We start from the raw sequence: 24,957 nt of genomic DNA on the forward strand, positions 1-24,957 counted from the left end.
ATAAATGAATTCACTAAAGTCACAGGATCCAAAATTAACATACAGAAATCCATTACATTTCTATTCACTAGCAGAAAGAGAAATTAAGAAAACAGTCCCATTTATAATTGCATCAAAAATAATAAAATACCTAGGAATAAACCTAACCAAGGAGATGAAAGACCTGTACTCTGAAAACTAAAATGTTCATGACAGAAATTGAAGACAATACAAACAAATGAAAAGATATTCTATGCTCATATATCAGAAGAACAAATATTATTAAAATATCCATACTACCCAGAGCAACCTACATATTTAATGCACTGCCTAGCAAAATGCCAAGAACATTTTCCACAGAACTAGAACAAATAATCTTGAAATTTGTACTGAAAGATCTCAAGTAGCCAAAGCAATCTTGAAAGAAGAACAAAACTGGAGGTACCACAACCCCATATCTCAAGATGTACCACAAAGCTATAATAATCAAAAGAGTATGGTACCAGCACTAAAAATAGACACATATATCAATGTAACAGAACAGAAAACCCAGAAAGAAATAAACCAACAATTATATGGTCAGTTAGTCATTGACAAAGTAGGAAATGGTGTTGGGAAGGGCACTGAGGAGGGCACATGATGAGATGAGCACTGGGTGTTATACTATATGTTGGCAAATTGAGTTTAAATAAAATATTTTTAAAATAAAATACAAAAAAAAAGGGCAGCCCCGGTGGCGCAGCGGTTTAGCGCCGCCTGCAGCCCAGGGCGTGATCCTGGAGACCCTGGATCGAGTCCCACGTCAGGCTCTCTGCGTGGAGCCTGCTTCTCCCTCTGCCTGTATCTCTGCCTGTGTGTGTGTGTGTGTGTGTGTGTGTGTGTGTGTGTGTGTGTGTCTATGAGTAAATAAATAAAATATTTTTAAAAATAAAATAAAATACAAAAAAAATGATGTTGGGAAAACTGGACAGTGACATGCAAAAAATGAAACTGAATCAGTTTCTCACACCATGCACTCATGAAAGAAACCTCAAAATGGATCAAGGACCTAATTGTGAGACCTAAAAACATAAAAATCTAGAAGAGAACGCAGGCAGTAATTTCTAGGACATTACCTGGAGTAATATTTTCCTAGATATGTCTCCTGAGGCAAGGGAAACAAAAGCAAAAATAAACTGCTAGGACTATATCAAAACAAAAACCTTCTGCACAGCAAAGGAAACAATCAACAAAACTAAAATACGGCCTACTGAGTGGGAGAAGATATTCGTAAATGATATATCCAATAAAGGATTAGTATATAAACATATAAATAACTTATACAGTTGAACTTATACAGTTCAACACAAAAACACAAATAATTCAATTTAAAAATGGACAGAATACAAGAACAAACATTTCTCCAAGGGAAGACATACAGATAGTCAACAGACACATGAAAAGATGGTCATCACTGATCATCAGGGAAATTCAAATCAAAACTACAATGACCTATCACCTCATACCTGTAAGAATAGCTAAAATCAAAAACACAAGAAAAAACTATTGTTGGTGAGGATGTGGAGAAAAAGGAACCCTCTAGTAGTGTTGATAGGAATGCAAACTGGTACAGCCACTAAAGAAAACAGTACAGAGGTTCTTCAAAAAATTAAAAATAGAATTATCATATGATCCATTAGTTCCACTACTGGTATTTAACTAAAGAATACAAAAACACTAATTTAAAGGGTTACATGCACCCCTTTGTTTATTGCAGCATTATTTACAATAGCCAAACTATGGAGGCAGCCCAGTGTCCTTTGGTAGATGACTGAATAAAGAAGCGGTATATATATTATTACACCATAAAAAAGAATGAACTCCTGCCTTTTGCAGTGATGTGGACAGAGCCAGAAGGTATAATGCTAAGTAAAATAAATCAGTCAGAGAAAGACAAATACCTGATGATTTCAGTCATATAGGGAATTTAAGAAATAAATTTAAATGAACAAAGAAAAAAAGAGACAAACCAAAAGTAGACTCTTAACTATAAAGAACAAACCAACAGTTTGTTCACCCACCAGACGGCAGGGGTGGAGGATGGGTGAAACAGATAAAGGAAATTAAGAGTACACTTATGATGAGCACGGAGTAATATACAGAATTGTTGAATCATTATATTTTACACCTGAAACTAAAGCAGTGTATGTTAACTCTACTGGAATTAAATTTTTTAAAAAGAACAAATAGATTATAATCATAATGTTTGAAATTTGAGTCAATTAGCTGGGATTTTTTACATCTTAAAGAATGTGAGACTTATATGAATATGGTTATAATAAAGAATATATGAGAGAATTATTTTTTACCCACAACATCATGTTTGGCTTGTTATATTTTCATATACATCATCTGTAGCCCAAGCTTCCTGATGATGTTGTGGAAGTTTATATTCTCAACTATTGCAGATATTCAACATCTCATTGGGATTAAAATATCACTTCTTCATGAGTTTTCCCCATGACAACCCCAGGCTGACTAGAAGGTCTCTAATCTGTGCTCCTCTATCAAATATACCAGTTGTAGTAATGTTTAGCAAACTATTTTTAAATTATCGTTGCTACTGTAAACTTAACAATTGTGTGACGATACATGCATTTTATCAAACTGTAAAAATCTTGAAATCAAGAAAGGTTAGCACTTCCTAGCATATCACATGGGCTCAAAATATTTGTTGACTACCTGCATAGCAAATGAATAGGTTATAATAGCTCTCCAGTCTATGACCAAATCTATAGGAACTGATGTAACCCAAAGATGTATCATCCCCAATCATGATGATGCTAATGATAGTGTCAGATTTCTCTGAAAATCTGTCCCAAAGCAGATATAGAATCAGATACGTGGCCAAAACATTTGGCCTTATTACATCACAATGACTATTGGTCTGTAAAATGAAATTATGTGTAAGGAAGATCAGAAAGTTACATTCCTCATACAATGTCAATTAACTAATTGCCCATTAAAAATAAAACATTATCTCTATGATATTCGTGCCAAGAATGTCCAATCCAAATCTATTTGGGTGTTGTAATGGTCTTTTCCAAAATTCTGTATAATGAAAAACTGTTGTAAATTTAAAAGAAAATAAAGGAATTACAAGCCAAACACAATGTGTGAACATCTATTAGGTACCATACCAAAAATAAAAACCAGCTCTGAGAGATAAGATGTTTTATGGACAAATGGAGAAACTGAAAAATGGAATCTATGTTATTTACCAATGTTATATTTCTTGGGTGTATTGACAATATTGCAGTAATACAGGAGAATATCCTTGTTCCTAGAAAATTCTTCCAGGGATATAGTATCCACGAATCAACCAGTGTAACATACCACATTATGAAGGAAGCAAAATGAAGGATAAAAATCATATGATCATATCAACAAATGTAGAAAAAGCATTTGACAAAACTTGTCACTCATTCATGATAAAAAAAATATCAGCAAAGTGGGTTCAGAGGGCACATATCTCAACGTAATAAAGGCCATGTATAACAAACCCACAGCTAACATCATTCTCAGTGATGAGAAGCTGAAAATGTTTCCTCTAAAATCGGGAGCAAGGCAAGGATATCCACTCTTGCCACTTTTATTCAACATAGTACTGGAAGTCCTAGCCATAGTAATCAAGTAAGAGAAAGAAATTAAAGGCACCCAAATTGGTAAAGCAGAAGTAAAATTGCAGTACTATTTGCAGATGACAATAAACAACTGAGACTATATCAGACTGAAAGACTTTTGCCCAGTGAAGAAAACCATCAATAAAATGAAAAGACAGGGATATATGGGTGGCACAGTCAGTTAGGAGTCTGACTCTAGGTTTCAGTTTAGGTCATGATCTCAGAGTTGTGACATTGAGCCCCACATTGGCTCCACACTCAGTGTGGAACCTGCTAAAGTTTTTCTCCCCCTCTCCCTCTACACCCCCTACCCACTCACTCTAAAATAAATTTTAAAATCTTTTTTTAAAAAGACTACTGAATTGGAGAAGATATTTGTAAATGATATATCTGGTAAGGAGTTAGTATAAAGAATTCATACAATTCAAGATAAAAAAAATTGGACTTAAAATGGGTAGAGAATCTGAATAGACATTTTTCCAAAGAAAACATACAGATGGCCAACAGATGCATGACAAGATGCTCAACATCAGAACTTACAACTGTCAGAACAGCTATAATCAAAATGACAAAAACTGTTGGTGAGGATATGGAGAAACCGGAGCGCTCATGCACTGTTTCTGGAAAGGTAAATTGGTATAACTGCTATGAAAAACAGTATAGAGGTTTCTTAAAAGATTAAAAATAAAAATACCATATAATCCAGCAATTCCATCTCTGGTTATTTACCCCAATAAAACAAAAACCCTAATTCAAAAAATATATGCACTCTTATGTTTATTGCAATATTATTCATAACAGCCAAAGTGGAAGCAATCTAAGTGTTCACCAATAGATGAATGGATGAAGATATGCTGGACACACACACACACACACACACACCAGAGAAATACTATTTAGCCATTCGAAAGAATGAAATTTTATCATTTGTGACAACATGAGTGGGCCTAGAAGGTATTAAGTTTAGTGAAATAAATCAGAAAGAGAAAGACAAATACCATATGATTTTACTTATATTGGAATCTAAAAAACAAATGAATAAAGCAAAATAGAAACAGACTCATAAATACAGAGAACAAACTGGTGATTACCATAGGGAAGAAGGGATGAGGAGATGGGTGAAGAGGATTAAAAAGTACAAACTTCCAGCTATAAAATAGGTCACAAGAATATAAAGTATTGCATAGGGATTATAATAAATAATGTAATAACTTTGCATGACAGATGGTAACTATACTTATGATGAGCATTTCATAATGTATATAAATATCAAATCACTATGTTGCACAACTGATACTAATACAATATTGTATGTCAACTATACTTCAATTAAAAATAGATAATTTTTTAAAGGGCACAAGGGAACTTTCTGGGATGGTAGAAATTTTCTGTATCTTGTTTTGGGCTGGTAACTAGAAAGATGTAGACAACTGTCAAAATTCATCAAACTGAACATTTAAGATTTATGTAGGTTTTTTGTATATAAACTTACCTCCACAAAATAAAATGGAGCAAAATTTTTAAAAGTAAATTAAAAATTAAGTCATATTCACTCTGTGTCATCTGAAGAGCTCAATACTTACCAAGTGATTTCTTTTTACTGCAGAACATTATTTCATCTAGTTATGTTTCAGCAGGTTTCAACAGTTGGCCTATTAAAAAACAAGAAAACTATACAACATTAGTATTTGAAAAGTGCTCATTAACCATAAATTTCCACCTTTTACCTTTCTTCCTAGTCAAATCTAGATGACTTGGAATCATTGGCACAATAATGAATAACAGATTCCATTTATCAGGCTTAAATCTAACTAGATAAGAATAATTCTATGCAAAAGTAGTCTATTTGTATCACATGCTATATGAAACAATATAAGGTAAGTCCAAATGTGCCATTCTGAGCCAAATTTTCTAATTTATTCCAAACTCTTTGAATCAGAATATATCAGGGGTGAAGCTACAGCATCTCCTTTTTATTCAAGTATCATTAGATGATTCCTTCCCAAAGCTAGCACTGGGACCACTGCTAAATTACAGGAGCTACATGTGAGAGGAAATTATTGGCTGGCCCAGCTCATAGTTCAAAATTTTTCTCAATTCATTCTGTGTATAGTCTTCTCCAGGTAGCTACCCAAAAAGCCAGAATGTTATTATTACCTTTCAATTTTTCCCTACATGTGGTCTAATTGTGGTAAACTCTATTAAAAGATTTAGAATGAATGAAAAAAGGGGTAAACAAATTATTTCAATCATTTATAACCTGACAGAATATAGAAATGAACTCAGGAACCTTTGCAAACATATGACAGGGTGGGCAGGGGTATTGGACACACGCTCTTTCGGTTTGAAAGAGAGATGACTTATCTGCTTCCTGCTCAAAGAAGTGGTGTGCCAGGATGCCACATAAAGAAGTTGCTCATACAGAGACCAGAGGAGAGGAACTGTCACTGCTTATAGTTTAGTAATTACAAGAAAGAAGGATGCTGAGAAAAATTCATCAACAGCCACTGCTCCACTACGAATCTCTCAGAGACTAAAAAGCCTGAAACCAAGAATTCTCCTTCTTATGGCCCCAGATCAAAGAGTTCCCTTCTGCCACCTCCAGGAAAAGCAGTAACCTTCTGAGGGCACAGCTACTCCTGGATATGCTTGACAAACAGGACCACTGAAACTTTGTGAGACCTACTGCTTTTTTAGGGACTGATTACTAAAAATGATGAATCTGGGGCACCTGGGTGGCTCAGTGGTTGAGCATCTGCCTTTGGCTCAGGTCATGATCCCAGGGTCCTGGGATTGAGTCCCACATCAAGTTCCCCGTGGGCTGCCTACTTCTCCCTCTGCCTATGTCTCTGCCTCTCTCTCTGTCTCTCATGAATAAATAAATAAATAAATAAAATCCTTAAAAAATTTTAAATTAAAAAATAAAAATGATGAATCTATGCAAGAAATTCAGCTGCCAGATACTGCTGAAAGCAGGGATAAGTCATTAAATATTAAACATAATCCATCACTAATTCTTCTGTTTCTCCCCCAATACCTTCTACCAACTGTGCTGCCCAAGATGAGCCCCTCCCACCACAGCCCCAGGCATCTGGCTGCCTCTAAGAATGTCTGCTGATCAGTGATTGTTTTTCCCTAGCATTGCTCATAATAAGTTTCCCTGCTCCAATTTTAGCTACCTATAGACCAGGGTCCACACTGAAGCAGAGTCATCTTTATAAAAGGTAAATGGCGTCCTGTCACACCCTTGATGAAAACCCTCCAATAACTTCCCATTAGCCAGAAAGAAAGAAAAGAAAGAAAGGAAAGAAAGAAAGGAAAGAAAGAAAGGAAAGAAAGAAAGGAAAGAAAGAAAGGAAAGAAAGGAAAGAAAGGAAAGGAAAGAAAGGAAAGAAAGGAAAGAAAGCAAAGAAAGCAAGAAAGAAAGAAAGAAAGAAAGAAAGAAAGAAAGAAAGAAAGAAAGAAAGAAAGAAAGAAAGAAAAAAAAAAAAAAAGAGAGTCAAACTTTAGTATGACTCCTTGGGCTCTCTACAACCTGGTCCCTGTTCATTTTTGTAGCCTGATTTCTCATTACTCTCCTCACTGTCCCCATTCTCATTGCACCACCTCATGTCTATACTCCAGAAATACTCAGGTCAGCTTCTTTCCATCTGGGAGCCCAGCACATGCTTTTCCTTCTGCCTAACCCCATCCAACCCTTAACCTAACTCCTACTTTTATTTACAATATTAATCCATACATCACTTCCTCTACAAAGCCACTCTGATCCCCCAAATCAGGGACTGGGGCAACTGTATGTGCTCTCATATAATCCAGAACCTCCACTGCAGAGCCCCTATCATTCTAGAAATATTTGCCTATTTCATTATATTGGCTGTTTTCTTATTAGTCTACAAACCCCAGTAAGGTAGGGACTTTATCTGTCTAGTCCACAGCTATATCTCCAGTATCTAATGCATACCGACATATAGTAATGATCAATAAATATTTGCTAAATGAAGGAATGGATGAGGTCTTTAATTTGTATTAGGAATGGACCCGGGGCTTTCAGACATTAAAAGGCACATCCTTTTTTAATATTTTTGGATTGAAGTATCACTAAAGATTTATTTACTTGGGGGGGATGCAGAGGGAGAGAATCTTCAAGCAGACTCCCCACTGAGTGTGGAGCCCAATGTGGGCTTCAATCCCACAACACCAATATCATGACCTGAGCCTAAACAAGAGTAGGACACTCAACTGACTGAGCCACGCAGGCATGCCTGTACTGTAGTATAATTAATATACAATGTTGTATTAGTTTCAGGTGTACCACATAGACTTGACAATTCCATACACTACTCCATGCTTACCACAATAAGTGTAAAGGTGCTTCCCTTCTAGCAACTATCCCTTCCCAGAACCTGAACCTACATGCCAGAATGTCTTAGATTTTCCCACACTGGGGGCCACCATGTGTTTCTCATCTACCCCTCCTTCTGGCCAGTCCCCATCCTCTTTCATACCCCCATCTCCAGCGTAGGAAAAACTTCAAAGATGAACAACATTTACTTAGCAATAGGAAGAGTATTGTAGACAAACAGAAAGAAAAGAGAAATTTGAAAAGCTTAGAGGAGGAGAACAAAAGGAGGCACTGTAGGTATTAAAAAAAAAAAAAAAAAAAAAAAACAGAGGCACTGAGAGTAATTTTTTTTTTTTTTTTAAGGAAAAGCCTTCCTGCAAGAAATAACATGGATAGGGGTGCCTGGGTGGCTCAGTCAGCTAAAGTCTGCCTTAGACTCGGGTCAAGGTCACAGGATCCTGGGATAGAGGCCAGTATGAGCCTCCCTGCTCAGCAGGGAGCCTGCTTCTCCCTCTGCCACTGCCTCTACCCCTCCCTGTGCTTGTGCTCACTTGCCCGTGCACTCTCTCTCTCTTTCTCTCTCAAAGAAATCTTTTTAAAAATATAAAAAATAAAAGAAATAAAAAATAAATAATATGGATAAAAGTGTTTTCATCCAAGAACTATCTTTGTTCTAAAAAGTAGTCACAACAGATACAAAATGGGGAGGAGGAGGAGGAGGATGAATGGATTCTGTGACAATGACATCTGGATCTGCTGGCCCCATCTGGCCAGATTAATAGACATAAGGCTCATCCACAAGGTCTAAGCCAATTTGTTAGGGCTTTAAAATACTCTCCTGAGACTAAGTCAACATGTTGTGTTTTCATGGGCTCAGAGTCCCGGGAGCAGGTGAAAGGAAGAATAATTCTTTAAACAAGAGGGCAAAAGGGACTCTATACCCTGACAGGTGGCAATTAGAATGCAGGCAGGAGAAAGAAATTCAATCTCTCAGGAACTTAATAAGAGTACTGGCCACTAGCCAACTTATTCTTTCTTCTTTTCCACATTGCTCTGAAGGATTAGTCCTAACAGATGACCAGTTCAAAAGATGAATATATAAATGTACCCAAAACATGTATATCCATGATGCCATCACTTCCCTCTCTTAACTTAGATACTTCTGCAAGTACTTCTCGTTTTAACAACCCCTAACCAAACAAACATAAAGCAATACCATATCCTTCCTAAAACTACCTTTCAGCCATACAGCTATTTCATGCTTTTAATTTCTCTAAAACCACTTTCCAAAATGTCTTTAAAATCATTTGTTTTAAAGATACTGAATAAATGCATTTTGTGAACTTTAGCTATTTTATCCTCTGTAGAAAATATTCTCCACTTTATAATTAATCCAGAGTGATAATATAATCACAATTGTATAAATTAGTATTTTTACAAGATTTGTGAAAGGTATTTCTTATTTAATGATCCTATTCAAATGCGTTCACTCCCTGAGACATAAAGTTACAACAAAAAATTAAGAATTAACCCTCAGGCCCATGTTTCTCCAATCAAATATTTTCCTTGTAACAGCAGCAATTCCAGGCATAATTAACAGAGGATTCATACTAATGTAGCAGATTCTAGTTTAGTTTTGAGGAAGTGAAATTCAGTGCCTTCATTCCTAGATATTTATCAACTCACCAAAATACCCCTAGCTGACACTAATTCTAAAAGATGTCAGAGTAAAGAAAAATCCATCTTTTTTTAAGATTTTATTTTTTATTTATTAATGAGAGAGAGAGAGAGAGAGAGAGAGAGGCAGAGATACAGGCAGAGGGAGAAGCAGGCTCCATGCAAGGAGCCTGATGTGGGACTTGATTCCGGGGTCCTCAGGATCACGCCCTGGGCTGAAGGCAGCGCTAAACCATTGAGCCACCCAGGCCACCCAGAAAATCCATCTTTTGTTGAACTTTCAGACCAGTTAAGGTCTAAGGAAATAGAATAGACAAATCAGGTAGGAGAAAAGGTTTGCTAATGTGAAATCTAGCTCTAGAAGTAGGAATTTAGGATTCTGAATTTCAACCATTTCCAAGTGCTGAGGCAAAATGTATCTATCTGAATATATTCCCTATTTTTTATATCACCCCAAATAGAGGAAACAGAAAAAGGAAAGGTGCTGATAAGTCTTATTTAATTCCTGTTTCATCTTATGCAAGAGATTAAAATGGTTTCATTGTGTGAAAGTCATAGGGGGGTTTTACAAGAAAGAGAGGTATGGGAAAAGAGGAAGGCTGAGAAAGGAGCAGCTAAGTAACTAAGGGCTTTTATGTATATTAATTCATTTTTAAAGGCAATGAGTAGAGTTTTTTGAAAAGATTGAAAATTATGCTTCCATAAGAATTTTTTTTTACATTTCCAGTTCAGGTTTTGAATCTTGCTTACAGAAAATAATTTTTCTAATGGAAAAAAATGACATGGTCAAAGGAAGACTCTAGTTTGTTCAGGGAAAATAAGGAGCTGGTTTCAGACACCTTGAGACTGAGGGTGATAGCAAGACCTCCGAGTTAGAAATGCTACTTAAGCAGCTCTGTGTGGAATATGAAGAAGAGAACATAACATCCTGTCCATATGATTCCACAAGATCTCTACTTATAGTGAAAATGGGTACACCTGAGTACAGGTGACTCAACATTTTAAACAAAGGATTAAAATGGAGATTTCCTTTAATAATCTGAGATCATTCAACAATCAAGCTATTATTGTTAATTCCCCCTGCTCCAATTCCACGATCACCAAGCAACCTGCTGATAATAACTTGCTTTCCCACAGAAGTCTATGGGGAAAGAGTGCACTAGTCATGCATGCCAAAGTGAACATTCTCGTCCTCCTGACAGTTATGTTACACGTTTTAAATTAATAAATTGCCATTCTTATTTTATATTACCAGTCTCCTGAGCTAATATTATTAGTCTAACTCAGAAAGATAAATCTGGTTTTGGTATGCTGTTGAATTACAATCCAAAATCCAAAGGACAAACAACCCATTCTAGATGTAGTAAATTCACCAAGAGGCCTCCAAGGGAACAGCCAGCCCAATGACCTGCTCAACGAGTAGGAGGAAGTGGTGGTTGGAGGCTTGTCCTTTGGAGTCAAACGCGCTAACCTTGGGTTCCTAGTTTTTCCACCGTACTAATTCATTACAGAATCCAGGGCAAATAAACTCAAATTGGATAGGTTGCTGGGATTGGGGCCACATGATGAAAAGGCTCATTGGATATTAGTTATCTTGAGGGTAGCCTTCTGAAATTTCTTTGTCAAAGTATCAACATGAACATTAGGATGAAATGAGAACAGTGAGTCTAACTTCATAACAAGACATTCTACAATAAAACAAAAGAGATAAGTGTAAATGAATAATAAAACTTTAAAGAGGACATGTGTTTGAGGGGGGGCACAGTCCTGGGGATAAACTGAGAGGAGGGGAAACAATGGAAAGAGAAAGATTAAAAATGCAAGGTAGAGTGACAGAAAGGCAAAGGAATTGGAGGAGATCAGAAAAGAAAGGCATAGGAAGGAGCCAAGGCAGTTGAGGAAAAGACAGGAGCAATGGAAGCCAGGAGAGCAACATGGGACAGATTCTTGGCAGCTTCTCCTTACTTGCCCAGAGTGTTGCCCAGGTGAGCCCATCCCTGCCTGTCTTCAAATCAGAGTCTAGGGAGGAACAAAAGTGCCCTCCCTGGGTCGGCGGGGGTGGGGGGGTGGGGGGAGATCCTCTACTTCCTTTGAGCAAGGGATTCTCTCCAGTTCTCAGGACTCAGGGACAAGATGGGCCAAAGGAGAAAGGACTCACACAGCTTCAATAAGCCCAACCCTAGACCTCATCCCTTGTGAGGACCTCCCAACCTCTTCTTCCTCTGTTCTCCTCTCTCTGTTCTGGTCTGCTTTCTCTTCTTCTTTGGAAACACTGTACTATATAGGAGACACTTTTAGGATAATAGAATTCCCATCGCAGCTCAGCTACTTTGTATCTTGTGTTATTTTGGTCATTTCCCTTTCCTAAGGCTCAGTCATTGAATCTGTAAAATAGAGACAATAATGCCTTCCTCCTAGAGTTGCTGTGAGGTTAAATACACACATTATATATGGTTAAAAAAATATATATATATATATAATATATATGGGTCACAAATATTATATATATTATATATATAATATATATATAATATATATGTATGTATGTCACTCCATAAAAATGTGTTTCCTTTTCTCCTCCCATTTGTTTTTTCTTCTTCTACTCCCTCCCTTCCCCCCCCTTTTAATCTCCCAGTTTCCCTTCCCTGTTTTCTTAACTTTCCTTCATGTTTTTCAACCAGGCACTTGCTTTCCAATCCAACTCACCTTGTCTCTGAGGACTAACCCAACCAAGAATGGAAGGGAGGGGTCTGACCGGGAGGCCAGCATCAGGGTGGGCATAGGTAAATCTTGAAAAGCCTGCCTGCCTGAGCAATAGTAGCGTCTGAGGATGGGAAGCTGGGAGGGCAGGATCAGGGAACCAGCAACCCCTTCTCTCCTCCTGCTGTCCTCCATCTTCTCTGGTCCTATCTTTTCCCTTTCTTTCCTCTGGCTCCAGGTTTCCAAAGGCAAAAAAGCAAAGCCTCAGTAAGTCCTCCCACCTTTGGACAAGGTGACTTTGTGGTCATATCTGCCTTCCAGCCCAAGAATATTCCCTGGGGCCCTCAGTGCCAGGGCCCTGAGGGATGGAGGAGATGAGGCTGAAACACAGCAGAGAGACCCAGAAAAGGAAGATCCTGGTGCAGCAGGGATATCTCAGCCTTGGGAGGAATGACTGAGCTTCTGTCCTACACTTGTACAGCTTTGAATGTGATGTGTGGGTGGGAGATATAGATAATGTTTTAATCATACTTAGTGTCAGTGACAGCTGCCAACAGCCATAGCACTTGTCAATTGTCCATAAGGGACAAAAGTAGAAGTGAACACAATTTAAGCCTGTGTAAGTAATTGTCCAAATTTATAAATTGCTTAGCAATTATATCTAATTACCATTCCCTACCAACAAATTATTCCATTTCCCATATAAGATACATTAGATTGATTTTGTTGTGAGTTGTTATGTCAAAACTGTAGTCTGTTTATATTCTGTTAGGCTTGCAGCTGTTACCAGCCACAAGATTCTGAAGTGGTAAGAATCCTTCCTGCCTCCTTTCCTCCTCTTGCTTATCCCCTGCTCACTTTTATCCTTTCTCTCTTCATTTATTTTTCTCTTTCTTTCCTAGATCTTGCTGCCTCTCTAATGCACTTTTGCCCTTCTCATGCTCCCTTTCTCTTCCAAACAAGCCTTCCTCACTGGCTGAGTCATCTTCCTTCCCCTCTCACTTCCCTGTTCCTCCACCATTTTGTGAGTCAGACAGCTGGGCTTGGTCCTGCCAGCTCCATAACCTCTGGCAACTTCCCTCTCTTCTAAGTCCTGGTTTTCTCATCTGTAAACAGGGACAATTAGAGTAACTCAAAGGATCATGAAGCATGCCCACAAAGAAATTAGTACAGTGCCTCCTACTATAAAGTTAGGACTCAAGAAAGGAAAGCTATTTTTTTCTTAAATGTATGTTTAACTCTCCACAAGTAGAAAACCTCCTGTCCAATTTGAGAGCCATCCCTACTGATGCTCAATCAAACACTTATTGGGTAGCTATTCTGTTTAAGATTTTATTTATTTGTTTGTTTGAGAGAGAGAGAATGTGAGTGGCAGGGGGAGAGGGCTGGGTGGTATAGAGAATCTCAAGCAGACTCCAAGCACTGAGGGCAGAGCCCAAAGCAAGGCTCAATTTCACAACCCCGAGATCGTGACCTGAGACAAAACCAAGACTCAGACTCTTAACTGACTAAAGTCACCCAAGTGCCCCAATTGGGTGCCTATTCTATGTCAAACCTGGGCTAGATAGAGGGAGGCAAGTATCATTAGGTCCTACCTCTGTCTTTCAAAAGCCTGTAGTCTGGGAAAGATGAAAACAAATACATGGGGACAGCCCAGGTGGCTCAGTGGTTTAGTGCTGCCTTCAGCCCAGGGTGTGATCCTGGAGTCCCGGGATCGAGTCCCATGTCAGGCTCCCTCCATGGAGCCTGCTTCTCCCTCTGCCTGTGTCTCTGCCTCTCTCTCTCTCTGTCTCTCATAAATAAATAAAATCTTAAAAAAAAAATACATGGATCATTTGAATGGCTATCGTGGAAGCAAGGATTAAGCACCATGGAGTCAGAGGGAAGAGAGTCACCAAGCCTGCTTTGCAGAGCCAGCTAAGAGGTCATAGATAGTGATTCTGAGTTGAATCCTTCTGAAAAGGAAAAAAGAGTTTGCTTGTAAAATGAGGTAAGGACAGACAAAAGGAACAGCTTGTGGAAATATCAAGTACTGTGAAAGAAAGTTTGGGGAGCAGTGACAGTCATGGCAAGGTAGATTACAGATGGATTTTGAAAGAACTGATCATGTTCATCATTGTTGTCATCATCATCACTACCATTCCCTGGGTACTTGGCCTTGTCCTAAGTACTTGACATGTATCATCTCATTTAATCCTCACCAAAACTCTATAAGTGGGGACTGTCATTATCCCCATTTGAAAGATGAGGTGACACAGCAGGGCTACGTTCAAGACCCATGGTTAATCCTGCAAGTAATGGGGAAGAGGTCACTCAGAGAAGGATATGGTTAGAAGCCAGCTCCCTTGTCCACTGTCATTGCACTCTGTCTCTCTATGCAAGCCCATTCTGTCAGCACTTTTGAGAAGGTTACTCTCACAGCATCACCTGGCATGGAAAGACATGGGGGAACAATGACAACAGGCAATTGAAGCTGGATTCTAGAAATGTTTCTGCAATTGAATTGACAGAGTTTATAAATGGTCCATACATTCGGGCGCAGACCAAGGAGGAATCTGGGGTGGCTTCTATGTTTTCGGCTCAAGACAATGAGGGGACAGAGGTGCCACTAACTGAAATGACAAATACAGGAGAGAAGGGAGAAAGAAGAAAAAAAAAAACAGAGTGTCAGGAATTGGATGGGAGAATAATAAATTCAGCTTGAAGACATTAGTCTTGAAATTCCTCTTGATCATTGAAAATATTCTTAGCACTAAAGAGAAAAGACAGATTTGTAGATGGAATCATCAAGATATATGCAAGCACTAAAGTCATGGGACATGAACAGTCTCACTCAGGAAGAATAAAAAAAAGTTAGGAGAGGACAGAGGATGAGGACGAGTCAATAAAAAGATGAGGCTAGGTCCTTGGGAACATTCAACTTCAAAAGAAGAGTCAGAGAAGGATATATTGAAATGAAATGTTCAGGCTTTCTAGGAAAAGCCTGATATTTTCTTCTGGGCATCTAGCACACAGCCTGACATGGGGTAGGAGCTCAACAAACTGCAGTTGACCAAAGAAATGGAGAGAGAGAAAGGAAAAAACATATTTCCAAAAATACAGTGACCAATATATTTAAATTTTACATTTAATATTTAATCAGAAATTAATATTTGAAAATTTTAATTTGCTAAAAAGTCAAATAAGATTTTAGGCATGAGGAACACTTGGAGGTTACTATTTTATTGGACACCTTTTTGTGAGAAATCCTGAAAATACCAGCATCTATTTCTTGTATATGCAGTACAAGCATCTAGAATACATACATTAAAAAAAAATTTTAGAAGAGCTACAATTTCTAATTTACTTTGAAACAAAAGGTTAAGTCTTTTCCAACTAAGTGAAAAGTTCTAATTTACCAGGTAAGAATAAAATAAAATCCTCCTGTGCACAAAAAATTGCTTGGCCCTTCATTTTTACAGATGTATGTATGATGAAACAATGTAAAAGCACAAGATAGATAAATATAAGCTTTTTAAAAACCACTCTGAATTTATATTTTGCAGTACAGGCTAGCATAAAACAACACCTGGGCAAAGGTGACCATTTAGGGACACGTGTTGGTAATTCCACACACAGTCCTATATTTCTTCATCTCCTTTCCAATAAGCCTTCAGCCCCCAATTAAAATTTCTCATCATTTTCCTTTTTTTTTTTTTTCAAAACAGCTCACTATTAACTAGGGACCTGAGACACTTTATGTCTATCAATCAAACAGCTAGAAGTATCAATTTCTCAGTTTAAACAAATCTCAGCACTAAAAACATAATGCTCTAGCCTCAGAGGGTAGTTTAGTAGTAAATCGTTTATGTTTAAAGCATGAATTGGTCATGGAATAAACAATATCTTGAAAAGGAGAGCAAGATACAAGCCCCTTGAAAAAAATGAAATCAATTACTCCCAAAGGAAGTGACCAACACCCACAAGCCAAGAAGAAATGGTTATCGACGCTATTCCCATTGGCCATATAATAGGTGATGCTAACAGAATAACAATTTGAAAAAGGAAATAAAGAAAATGTCCTATTTCCCAAACCCAACTAGTTTCTAATTATTTTTTAGTAAGCGAATAATATAGACTTTGCTAAACCTCAACCACACCAGAAGATGAAAACAGCAAAACAACAGAGCAACCTACAAAAGAGAAACAGAAAACTCCAGGCAGCCCTGAGCTGACTCTCCTCTTGGCCTCACAAACCCTTGAATGCTCCCCACAGACTCACCTCCGTCTGGACCTAACCCTCTCTCCCTAAAGGGAGGATACAGGGAGATCAAACAGGTACCCATTCCATGACCATGTCGATGAGAACAAGGAGAAAAGCAAGGCTATTCTGAAAGCTCTAGCAATTACATAGAAAACAAACTGGGTCTCTAGGGGACATTCTTAAAAACCTGAGATCAACTCCCGGAAAAATACTCTTGACCACTTACCGCTACCGGAAGCTGCTAGATGGCAGATCAGAATCAGCATCTCATCAGAAAAAAGAAGGCGGTGTTGTAGGAAAGCAGCTTCACTACCAGTGATGAACTGGGGAAGAAAAACCACTTGGAAAAATACCAAAAGCCCAGAAGAGTCTCTTCTCCTAGAGTTGCCTTCTATTGCTGCCAGGGCAGAACTGGTTAATTCTGAAGAAACAAAAGGAAGCTCCCTAGAGGCTGGCTTCAGCAGGATGGCTTCCTCTGTGGGAACTAAGAGTTCAGAAGGATGCAAGCAGACAACGGAAGGAGTCACAGTTACCACTTCTGCTTACCAAACTTTCATCAGCCCTTGACTGAGGAAAATAAGCAAACATCTTTAGAGTTCCCACCTGTTTTTTCCAGAGATGAAGGAATTAGCAGTTTTTTAAAAAAATCATTGCAAAGGGAGTTTTAGTATCTTATGGATGAAAGCTAAGCACACTCAAGCAACATTTAATATGAAGAATAAAGACGCTTTTTCCAAACATCTTTAATTTCAACTCAGAGTAAAGCAAACAACCCTGAGGATGTCAAAAAAATTAATGCACAGGAAATGGATTTAAACTTTTTAGTTCAGAATCACTTTGAGTGGGGGTTCTTGTTTTAAGATAGGATTAGATGAAAAAATATTTTGGTTTGTTTCTATTTTTAAAAGAAAAGATTATGTCTTCTTTTAAGTATGTCTAAAGCCATTTATGGGTTTTCCAGAAGTTGCATCAGATTTGCAGTTAACTACTGAAACCAAATACATTTTAATCATGTCTCTATAACCAGAGCAACTTTATCCTCTGCACATATCAGTTCCACTCTCCTGGAAAATCCTGGTACTGAGCCCTCACATCTCCACAGAGAGCCAGATCAGAGAGAAAGGAAGGACTTTCCCTGCCAAGCCTCCCTACTCACAAGAAACTGCAGATTTCTTGAAACAAGAGTAATGGCTTTCTTTCTTGCATGATAAAAAGAACCAAGAACAGCCTGTAAGAGGAAGCAATCATTTCCTTAAGATATTGAAAATTAAAAACTCTTGGGGTGCCTGGGTGGCTGGGTTGGTTAAGCGTCTGCCTTCCATTCAGCTCAGGTCATGATCCCAGCATCCTGTGATTGAGCCCTGCATCAGGTTCCCTGCTCAGCAGGAAGCCTGCTGCTCCCCCTGCTTGTGCTCATTCTCTCTGATAAGTAAAATCTTAAAAGAAAAAAAAAAAAGAAAGACCTTTAAAAGTTCCAAAAATAGGGCAGCCCGGGTGGCTCAGCGGTTTAGCGCCACCTTCAGCCCAGGGTGTGATCCTGGAGACCCTGGATCGAGTCCCATGTCAGGCTCCCTGCATGGAGCCTGCTTCTCCCTCTGCCTGTCTCTGCCTCTCTCTTTCTCTCTCTGTCTCTCATGAATAAATAAATAAAATCTTTTTAAAAATTCAAAAATAAATGAAAAACTCCTTAAAAATGTTTTTAAGTATAATTTCTATATCACTTTTCAACTTGCTATATTAGCAACTACTGTAAGTTTGGTAACTCCCTTTGTTGAAGAAGATATAAAGAAATCAGAACTTTCTCCTACACTGTCGGTATAAAAGTTGGTAAAATATTTTTAAAGAGAAGCTAAGTAGTGTCTATCAAATATAGGAATGTGTGTGCTTCCACCTCTTAGGAATTTACCTCACAGACAATTATAAGCATATCTGTAGGAAAGTTCATTATAGCATTGTCTGTGATAGTAAAAAACTAAAAATGGCTTGAAAATAGAAGACTGGTCAAATAAGAGAAGGCATATCCATGTAAAGGAATACCATGCAGCCATCAAGAGGGAATAGAACTGGAATGAAGGATCAGATGGTCTGGGTTCAGGTCTGACTCCAGCAGAGACTAGCCAGGTAACTCTGAGCAAGTTCTCAAATCTCTCTTGGCCTTGACCCTTCCTCTGTAATAAGATGAAAATTACAATACTTATCATAGAGAATTGTGACTAAGACAGTGCCTGAAGCACAGCAGATGTTCAATAAATATTAGTGAGTACCAATTAAAGAGGTAGGCCTCTTTAGACTGACACACGGACTGAAAGATGTCCAATATATACCGTCAAATGAAAAGAGCAAGTTGCAAGAGTATGTATAGGATAATTCCATTTGGTAAAATATTTTAAATGTGCTTGCTATATACTATCTGCTTCTTCTCAGTAAACTATAAGCTCCTTGAGAGCAGGGACTTCTGTTCACTGTGTATACCCCATGTCCATAAAAGGCATTCAATAAAAATTTGTTGACTGAATGAATAAAACCAGGAAGGATAAGCAAAAAGAAATATTTAATACTAGTCACCTCCAAAAAATGGTCTGGGGGTGGAAGGGCTGGTGGCCCTGGAAGAAATATTTCATTGGTTCTTACAAAAGTACTGCTTAAATTTTTTTACAATGACCTTACATGTCAGCCAATAAAAATGGAACTCTTGGAAAATAGTGTTTTCGTTTACAGGGAGCAATGGTTGTCCCCCTAACAGAAGACCAATGAGGGAGCAAGGGATGATCCTCCCTATTACCTGATAAACTAATGAGTCAGAAAGAAACTTCTAAAAGAAGGAAAGCACAGAGCTCTCCTTTTCTTTTTGGTCTTCTATTGATTTTTCCTAATTTTACAGTCTCCAAGCCAAGTTCTCCAATCTAATCCATCAAGACCCCTCTCCTTAACCTAAACATCAACCACACACCCCCACCATGGCATCTCTACTCAGATCATCCTCTCCTCCTGGGAGGCCTTATCCTTCACCTTCTCACTTCCAAACCTGTCCTTAAAGGACCATTTTCTGATTCCCAGCATCTCTGTTCTCTCCTTCTTGGATACTGCCAGAGACTAGTAGATACCATCTACCCATCTACTAGCACTTACTCTACAATGTCTGCTAGCTCTCTTCTCAGTTTACAATGAGGACTTATGGACTGAGTCCAGTTTTGCAAATATTTCTTTCTTTTTTTCTTTTTTTTTAGAAAGGGCATTTATTATTGGCCTCTAATAATGCCAAGTACATAAATAAAGAGGATAGCCTCCCTGGATGGTGACAGATGGCAACACCAGATGCCTAGGTAGCCTTTGACAAGTCCTTTCTTCCTCTCTGGGTCTCATCTGAAATAGAAGGACCTTGGATTAGATGACAGATAAAGGTCCTTCTATTTCTCTCTTTTTTTAATTTTTTTATTGGAGTTCAATTTGCCAGTATATACCATAACACCCAGTGCTCATCCCGCCAAGTGCCCCCCCTCAGTGCTCATCACCCAGTCACCCCAACCCTCCACCCACCTCCCTTTCCACTACCCCTTGTTCGTTACCCAGAGTTAGGTGTCTCTCATGTTCTGTCATCCTCACTGATACTTTCACTCATTTTCTCTCCTTTCCCCTTTATTCCCTTTCACTAATTTTTATATTCCCCAAATGAATGAGACCATATAATCCTCTTTCTCTCTCTCTCTCTCTCTCTCTCTCTCTCACACACACACACACACACACACACACACACACATATCCATGCATGCAGTCCTGCACTATAAAAAAAAAGAAAAATAAAAAAGACTGTCACATTAAGGAGCTATATATTGTGATTTTGTTTCATGTGGCCAAAAGTTTCTAACACCAGAAAAAAATATTCACGAGCCCTGTCATTCTCCCTGAAACTTCAACATTAGGGATATCTTTCTTCAGCTTCCTCGGTATATTCTTGTTAAACACTTCTAGAAGCTCTAAATTGATTTAAAATTCTCTAGTTCTTCATGTACCAACTAGTTGGAACTAATTTAATCATATTTTGTTCTAATTAACAACACTGATGTAATAAGGAATCCTAATGGGAGAAGAAAGGGTACAGAAGGAATTACCACACTCACAGTAAAACTGCAGGATACCTACTTCATGTTCACTTCACATGCAGAAGCTGTCATAATGCATATACATGTGTGGGCAGAAGTAGGGGGTGGATTCCTGGAAACTATTTCATATCATTTTGAAATATCCATTCATTTTAAAATGCAAGTGTCATACCATTAAATACCCCCTTTGCAGATAGATCTTTGGGTGCTTTTTAAAAATGATTTTACAGTGTCATAGAATTATGTACCTAAAATCACAGAGCACCAGATTTATTTGTCCTGTTACTTTAAGTTCCAAAGTTCTTTACCCATCTCTGAAATATAATATTACAGCAGGTTCTGCTACTCTTTTGTAAGGCTATTTTATCACCCACATATCTCCTTGACTCTGTCCCTCACTTCATTCAGATCTGTACTCAAAGTCACCAACTCTGAAAGGCTCACCAACTCAGAGGGGCCCTCCCCAACCCTGAGGGGCCCACCCTACCTAAAACACCATACATACCCCTGTTCCTCCCATCCCTTTCTTGCTTTACTTTTCTCCATATGAAAAACACACAGCTATTATACTATATATTTCCTTATTTATTGTCTAGTTCCCCCCACCAGAAAGTCAGCTTTAGAAAACAGGGGCTTTGTCTTTGACTGGATGTAGACCCAGGGTCTAGAACAATGTGCAGTAGGTGCTTGAGGAATGCTAACAAGCCAATAAATAATAATAGCATTGTTGTGTAGTTTTTGTTGCTAATATGTATGCACCTCCTATAGAATATGAGCTGCTTGAAAACAGAGCTCTTGTCTCATTACCTGACATCAACAGCACCCAACAGACAGTAATTTTTCAAATGAATGGAAGCTGAAGTCTAAAATACAGTTCCAGTTCTCTGCATGACACTTTCCATTTCTACAGATTTACATTTATAATGTGCTCTCAAGTTAATTTTTCTTAGTTTGCCTTAATCTCTCAATCCCCAGAGTAATGCCAGTTGAAAGACCAAATTTGAATAGACCTTGTTACAGGCATAGAAAGATTAGGGTCATATTTCAGACTCCTCTGTAACTACATTTTGAAATATCAAATTCAAGGGGGAAGAGAAGCCTAGGGGAAAGGATGGAGGCCTATAGCACACTAAAGGTGAAGAAAGAAACCGCTTACTCTTTACGGCATCAACAGAGGAGATACACTTGCTCTGGATAACCTAAAAAGTATAGGAGGTCTTAAAAGCTCCACTTTTTTCCCACTTGTAAATATATACCCAAAAGAAATGAAAAGCCAGAGACTCAGATACATGTTCATAGCAGTATTATCCACAACAGCCAAAAGGTGGAAACAACCCAAATGTCCATTGATGGGTAAAGGGGTACACAAAATATGGTATACAAATACAGTAGAATATTACTCAGCCTTAAAAAGGAATGAAATTCTCATACGTGCTGCAACATGGATAAATTTTGAACACATGATGCTAAGTGAAATAAGCAAGATACAAAAGGAAAATATTGTAATATTCCACTTGTATGAGGTACAGTAGGCAAAGAATAGAGATTGGCAGGGGCTGGGAAGAGGGGAAATGGGAGGGTATTTACTAGGTACAGAGTTTCAGACTGGAATGATGAAAACATTCCAGAGATCAACAATGGTGATAGTTACAAAGCATTGTGAATGTGTTTAATGTCACTGAACTGTACACTTAAAAATGGCTAAAATGTATATATCCCTGCTAGATAACATTATCTGACCAGGGCTTAATTTTTAATCATTACATGGTCAGATCACTAGAAACTCTGTTTTTAAAAAACCCTCTTTTAAAAAAAATCTTACTTTTTATAAATTTCCCTGTCTATAATTGAGTTTCCAAAGATTTCTCTCAATGATCACTTCAATTTGTCCTCACAACAATCCAGTGAATTATGTTAAAGGAATTTTGATCAAATATCTGAGCACTTGAGAGAAAAGTTTTCCTAATTTACTCACTCTCTTATCTTGTCCTCCAACTTTGCACATATTACATCAAAATGAAGAGATAGAAATTTTTATATTTAAGAATATGAAGACTTGCCGCTTTTCTGAACAGAATAAATAACATCCTATGTTTCTCAAAACATGTAAATAAGTCTAGCTCTACTGCCAAGATGGCTAAGAAAGCCAGCAAATTACCATTTTAAGTTAATAGGTAAACCATCTATTGCAACTGGGATGCCTGACCCAATATTTTCATTCAACAAGTGCAATTACTTTGGTAGGCACTTTGTGGGACATAGAAAGATAAACTAAATGTGATTCTTGCTCATGAGACACTTATCATGTGCTAGGAAAAGTCAGACATACAAATGAGGGGATTCTATAATCAAAGGTAGAAAACAACAGGCTCTGCTATTGAGAATGGGACCACCAAGCAGATTTAGTCCCTTTGTGTCAATTCAATCTAATCACAATGAAATCTACTAATTAAGATTTCATCAATTCCCTGAAATTTAACCATAACAAGAGTCTCAGGGATTTTTGTTCGTTTGTTTGCTTAATTGCTTTTAATGCCAAAAAAAGGAAAGTTGAGCTGACTGAAATGTCAAACCAAGACTTGGTGTTAGCCTGAATGGCAGGGAAGTAACTCTGGCCTAAAACTATGATTTGGACATATACAATAAAAAAGAAAGGAAAACCAAAACACAGTATTTCCCTGATCCTGTAAACACTTTCTTGGTCAATCTACCTGCTGTGAGGGACTCGAGGCCAATTTGAACCTACTGAAGAAGCATCTCTTTGAGGGGAGCCCTTGAGTGTAGGTTATGCACTCAAAAGCATTTATATTATGCAGTAAAGCATGAGAATTGCAGGGGTATAAATCGCGTGATGTGCAAATTACTTAACTGCCTTAACCTTTAGCTTCTAAACAACCTAAGTATCCATCAATAGCTGAATGTATAAAGATGTGGTGTGGGTGTATATGTATGTGTGTGTGTGTGTGTGTGTGTGTGTGTATGTAATGGAATACTACTCAGCCATAAAAAAATAATAAAATCTTGCCATTTACAACAACATGAATAGACCTAGATGTATTATGATAAGTGAAATAAGTCAGAGACAGAGAAAGACAAATACTACATGATTTTACTTACAGAAATGTGGAAATGTGGAATCTAAAAAGCAGACAAAACAAACCACAAACAGACTCAAATACAAAAACCAAACTAGTGGTTGCAGGGGGTGGAGGAGTATGCATAAAATAGGTGAAGATGACTAAGAGGTACAAACTTCCAGTTATAAAGTAAATAAGTCATGGAAATGTAAGTACAGGATAGGGAATATATTCAATAATATTGTATTAACTTTGTATGGTGACAGATGATAACTGAATTATTGTGGTGATCGTTTCTTAATGTGTACAAATGTCGAATGTTATACATCTAAAACCAATACCATATAATATGTCAACTATACTTCAATTAAAAATAAGCTTTAGCTTCCTGGTTGTAAAATTGGGAAAATTTAAACTTGCTTTTCAACCTATTTGTGAAGACTAAATGAGATATTTAAATTAATATTAAATTAATAAATGAATAAAACTAAATGAATATTAAGTTAATAAAAGAATGATTATGAGTTAGATATGCAGTGATATAAAAAGAATAATATATAACCCAATGCCTATTATACAATCATTGCCCTACAAAGGTCAGTGTCCTCTCTGCTCTCTCCAGAATCTTCCCAAACGGCTACCACATTTCTTTTATCAGAAGAGAAGGAATACCCTTGAGTTCTGAGCTAATCCACCTCTCCAGTTCTTTCCTTCCTGATACAATCATCTATCTTCTTCTCCTCTCCGGACAGTAGCTCCCAGGAATATCCTTTCCATACACTTTAAAATGGCGGAAGAAATAGACAGTTTTAAAGGATGAAATCAAACAAGATAAATTGCTGTTTTAGTATTTCCTTCCTGCACCCCAGAGGATTATTTAAAAACCACTGTTCCAGGACAAAGTTCAGCCAATGACAGTACACTAAAAATGTTACTGCCCACTTCTCTTTAGGGATTGAAACCTACTCACTTTCATTTCAGAAACAGTCTCCCCAAACCTTGAAATCATACGTACCTTCATGGTCCTCAATATCTAGAAGCAAAGTAGACTTTTCTAAACTCTTCTGGTTTCATGTGCTATCTAGCAGTTTCCATGGCATGTTTGGCTCAAGTTCACCAAGAGAAGGTAACTCAACTCCTCCCCAATCTCCCTAACAAGTATTTCCTCCTCATTAGT

The 24,957-nt window shown here is 37.8% G+C and overlaps 1 protein-coding gene across 3 annotated transcripts in view; it reads right to left on the bottom strand.

The window, feature by feature from the left end:
* Window positions 1-24,957, bottom strand: part of ATP8B4 (ATPase phospholipid transporting 8B4 (putative)) — a 237,707-nt gene extending 212,750 nt beyond the window's left edge. The window contains exons 1-2 of one of the 3 annotated variants that reach the window (XM_077881039.1): window positions 24,796-24,957; window positions 5,225-5,293 (exon numbers count right to left, since the gene is read on the bottom strand). In XM_077881039.1, coding sequence (XP_077737165.1) covers window positions 5,225-5,252 — 28 coding nt within the window. In that variant the 5' untranslated portion in view covers window positions 5,253-5,293; window positions 24,796-24,957. Of the gene's footprint in view, window positions 1-5,224; window positions 5,294-16,621; window positions 16,775-16,829; window positions 17,103-24,795 lie in introns of those variants that run through there. The other 2 variants (XM_077881040.1, XM_077881041.1) reach the window with 2 other exon arrangements.

The sequence above is a fragment of the Canis aureus genome, chromosome 32, assembly GCF_053574225.1.
Source record: "Canis aureus isolate CA01 chromosome 32, VMU_Caureus_v.1.0, whole genome shotgun sequence".
Taxonomy (NCBI): Eukaryota; Metazoa; Chordata; class Mammalia; order Carnivora; family Canidae; genus Canis; species Canis aureus.